At 61.5% G+C, this 2,737-nt stretch overlaps 2 protein-coding genes across 2 annotated transcripts in view; one reads left to right on the forward strand and one right to left on the reverse strand.

Annotated features, from left to right (window-relative positions):
* The first annotated feature begins 69 nt into the window (after positions 1–69).
* Positions 70–2,737, forward strand: part of LOC102241844 (LETM1 and EF-hand domain-containing protein 1, mitochondrial) — a 13,142-nt gene continuing 10,474 nt past the window's right edge. Inside the window, exons 1-3 of the mRNA XM_014533491.1 lie at positions 70–228; positions 554–693; positions 1,245–1,446. Of these exons, the coding sequence (XP_014388977.1) occupies positions 151–228; positions 554–693; positions 1,245–1,446 (420 nt within the window). The 5' untranslated portion in view covers positions 70–150. The remainder of the gene's footprint in view (positions 229–553; positions 694–1,244; positions 1,447–2,737) is intronic.
* The window catches only part of FGFR3 (fibroblast growth factor receptor 3), a 20,523-nt gene continuing 19,683 nt past the window's right edge, over positions 1,898–2,737 (reverse strand). The window contains exons 3-4 of the mRNA XM_014533490.1: positions 2,657–2,660; positions 1,898–2,336 (exon numbers count right to left, since the gene is read on the reverse strand). Of these exons, the coding sequence (XP_014388976.1) occupies positions 2,168–2,336; positions 2,657–2,660 (173 nt within the window). The 3' untranslated portion in view covers positions 1,898–2,167. The remainder of the gene's footprint in view (positions 2,337–2,656; positions 2,661–2,737) is intronic.

Below are 2,737 nucleotides of genomic sequence, written 5' to 3' on the forward strand. Positions count from 1 at the left end.
GGGAGTTCCTGTGGGTCCCAGTGGCCTGGAGCTCCCGGCCTGCAGGACGCGCGCCGTGACCTCTGACCCCGCCGCTCCCTGCAGTTCCTCCGCATCTGCGCCGACCTGTTCCGCCTGGTGCCCTTCCTGGTCTTCGTCGTGGTGCCCTTCATGGAGTTCCTGCTGCCCGTCGTGGTGAAGCTCTTCCCCAACATGCTGCCGTCCACGTTCGAGACCCAGTCCATCAAGGTGCTTCGGGCGTGTTCCTTCGCGGTGGCCACGCCCGCGGGGGGTCGCCTTCTCTTAGATGTGTTTGCAACATGGTTGCTCTGGACCCGTGTCTTCAAGCCGGGCTGAGACCATTCGTGGGGTGGGATGCGGGCCAGCCCCCAGCCGTGCAGGCCCTGCCTGTTTCGGTCAGGGAGGTCTTGTGGGGACACGTGCCCAGCCGGGTGTGGACTCTGCCAGCCCTGCTCTGGGTGGCACAGTGGGAGGCAGGAGCTGGAGGGGACGCTCCAGCCCCGCTCGTCGGGGAGGGTCTGGGCAGAGGATAGCGCCCGTCTCTGCCCCGCAGGAGGAGAGGCTGAAGAAGGAGCTGCGGGTCAAGCTGGAGCTGGCCAAGTTCCTCCAGGACACCATTGAGGAGATGGCCCTGAAGAACAAGGCGGCCACGGGCAGCGCCACCAAAGACTTCTCCTTGTTTTTCCAGAAGGTGCCCTGATGCCTCGGAGCCCCTGTGGCCTCAGCCCACTGTCCTTAGTGCTGGTTAGAGCCTCGGGCCACCTGCCTTCCCTGGGGAGTGGTCCTCATTGCCATCCTCCCTTTTTCTACTGTAGCAGCAGGGGGCGCTCCTGACCCCCCTCCCCGGGCAGGCGGGCGAGAACTTGAACCCGCTGACATTCAGTTACTTGTCTCTGCCTCCAACTTTGCAGCAGCCCCAGGAGAGGGAGAGTTTGGCAAATGAGGAACCTAAGACCCTGCAGTGTGACAAGCGGGGGGTGGGCAGGGGAGAGGATGGACCACAGGCTGCTCCACAGCCATGCCTGAGGTGGGGAGAGAGTGGCAGGGCCTCCTTGCCAGCAGGGGGAGGCCGGGCCTCTTCCAGTCGCCAGCCTACCCCCCGGGCTGGGCTGCCCTCAGGGTTGAGTCTTAGGGGCTGTTCTGAGGTTGTGCCTGATAGTCCAGGCAGTCCACCTCCCCCAGCTCCCGGTCCTCCTCATTTCCTCACTTGGGGCGAGTGGCCCCTGGGCCTGGGAGGGGTGCTGCCGAGAGACCGGGGAGAGACCCAGCAATGAGGAAATCATTCGTTTCTCCAAACTGTTTGAGGACGAGCTGACCCTGGACAACCTCACGCGGCCGCAGCTGGTGGCGCTGTGCAAGCTGCTGGAGCTGCAGTCCATGGGCACCAACAACTTCCTGCGCTTCCAGCTCACCATGCGGCTGCGCTCCATCAAGGCGGACGACAAGGTGAGCGGCGGCGCGAGGTCGGCCGTCCTCGTAGCAGGGGTGGCGTCGCTGGTGGTCTGTCAGCCTCCCGTCTCGGCTGTGCCCACCTGGTGGGCACGTGGGTGCTGTCTGCTGGGATCAATGATACTGGGATCGTGCCGTCCACGTGACTTCCCACCTGGCGTGGCATCGGATCTTCCCGTGTGGCCTAGTGCTCATTGGGAAGGTGCGTTCTAATGCCTGGCTGACGCTTCCTCGATGAGTGCATTATGTTCGTTACTGTAGCCAGTCTTTTGCTACCTAAACAACACTCCAATAAGTTTCTTTTTTTTAAGTTCGTATATTCTTACTGATTTTAGAGAGAGGAAGGGGGAGGGATAGAGAGATAGAAACATCTATTGGCTGCCTCCTGCACACGCCACACTGGGGATTGAGCCCGCAACCTGGGCCTGTGCCCTGACTGGGGATCAGGCCTGAACCTTGGTGTATCGGGATGATGCTCTACCAACTGAGCTGCCCGGCCAGGGCATGGGTTTAATTACTCTTAGACCCACTTCGCAGTTCCTCATTTCAATGCCAGAATTTTTTTTTTTAAGATTTCATTTCTCACATAAAGCTGTCCATCTTGCTGTTTTCTTGAACATGCTAGTCTTAGTTCACGTCTAATTATTCCAGTAACAGTATGAAACAGGTGTTTATTGTTTTCTCTCGGGGCTTGGCTTGTTTGTTGTATTTAGCTTTTTCAAATAGAGACCTTGTCTGAAGTGAGGTTCTGGGTGGTGTCCTCCTCCAGGAGCCCCCACAAGGTCATCACCCCAGGGCTGGCCTGGCTTCCGGGGTGCCCTCTGCCTGGAGCTCCCATGGCACAGCCCAGGTGCCCGCCTGCTGCACAAGGCTCTGCCAGCTCCTCCCTGGTGCCCGCTTAGCGTGAGGCCCGACGCCAGGGGGTTCCTGCGCTTTCTGCTCTCTGGACTGAGCCCCAGGACCCCAGCTGCTCCTTCTTAGCCTGGCAAGATAGCTACCTCTTAGTGGTCTCTGCCTGGACCCCGCCTGCTCCGAGCTGGCGGATGCCGCTGGGCCCGGCGGCTCCCGGGTGGCCAGCTCACTCCCTGGCAGCCTGGTGGTCGCTCTCCCGTCTCCAGACGCGCCTGTGTCCTGTGGTCCCTGGCTTCTCCGGCTCTCGGGGCAGCTACCCTCCCCTGTCGTCCTGAGTATGTGGGGCGAGAGGAGCTCGGCTGCCGCCCCTGTGCGTTTCTCCGGGGAGGGCGTGCTCAGGGCACCGCTCTGCTGGAGAGCGGCGGGCGGCCCGTCC

The sequence above is a fragment of the Myotis brandtii genome, unplaced genomic scaffold, assembly GCF_000412655.1.
Source record: "Myotis brandtii unplaced genomic scaffold, ASM41265v1 scaffold986, whole genome shotgun sequence".
Classification (NCBI taxonomy): Eukaryota; Metazoa; Chordata; class Mammalia; order Chiroptera; family Vespertilionidae; genus Myotis; species Myotis brandtii.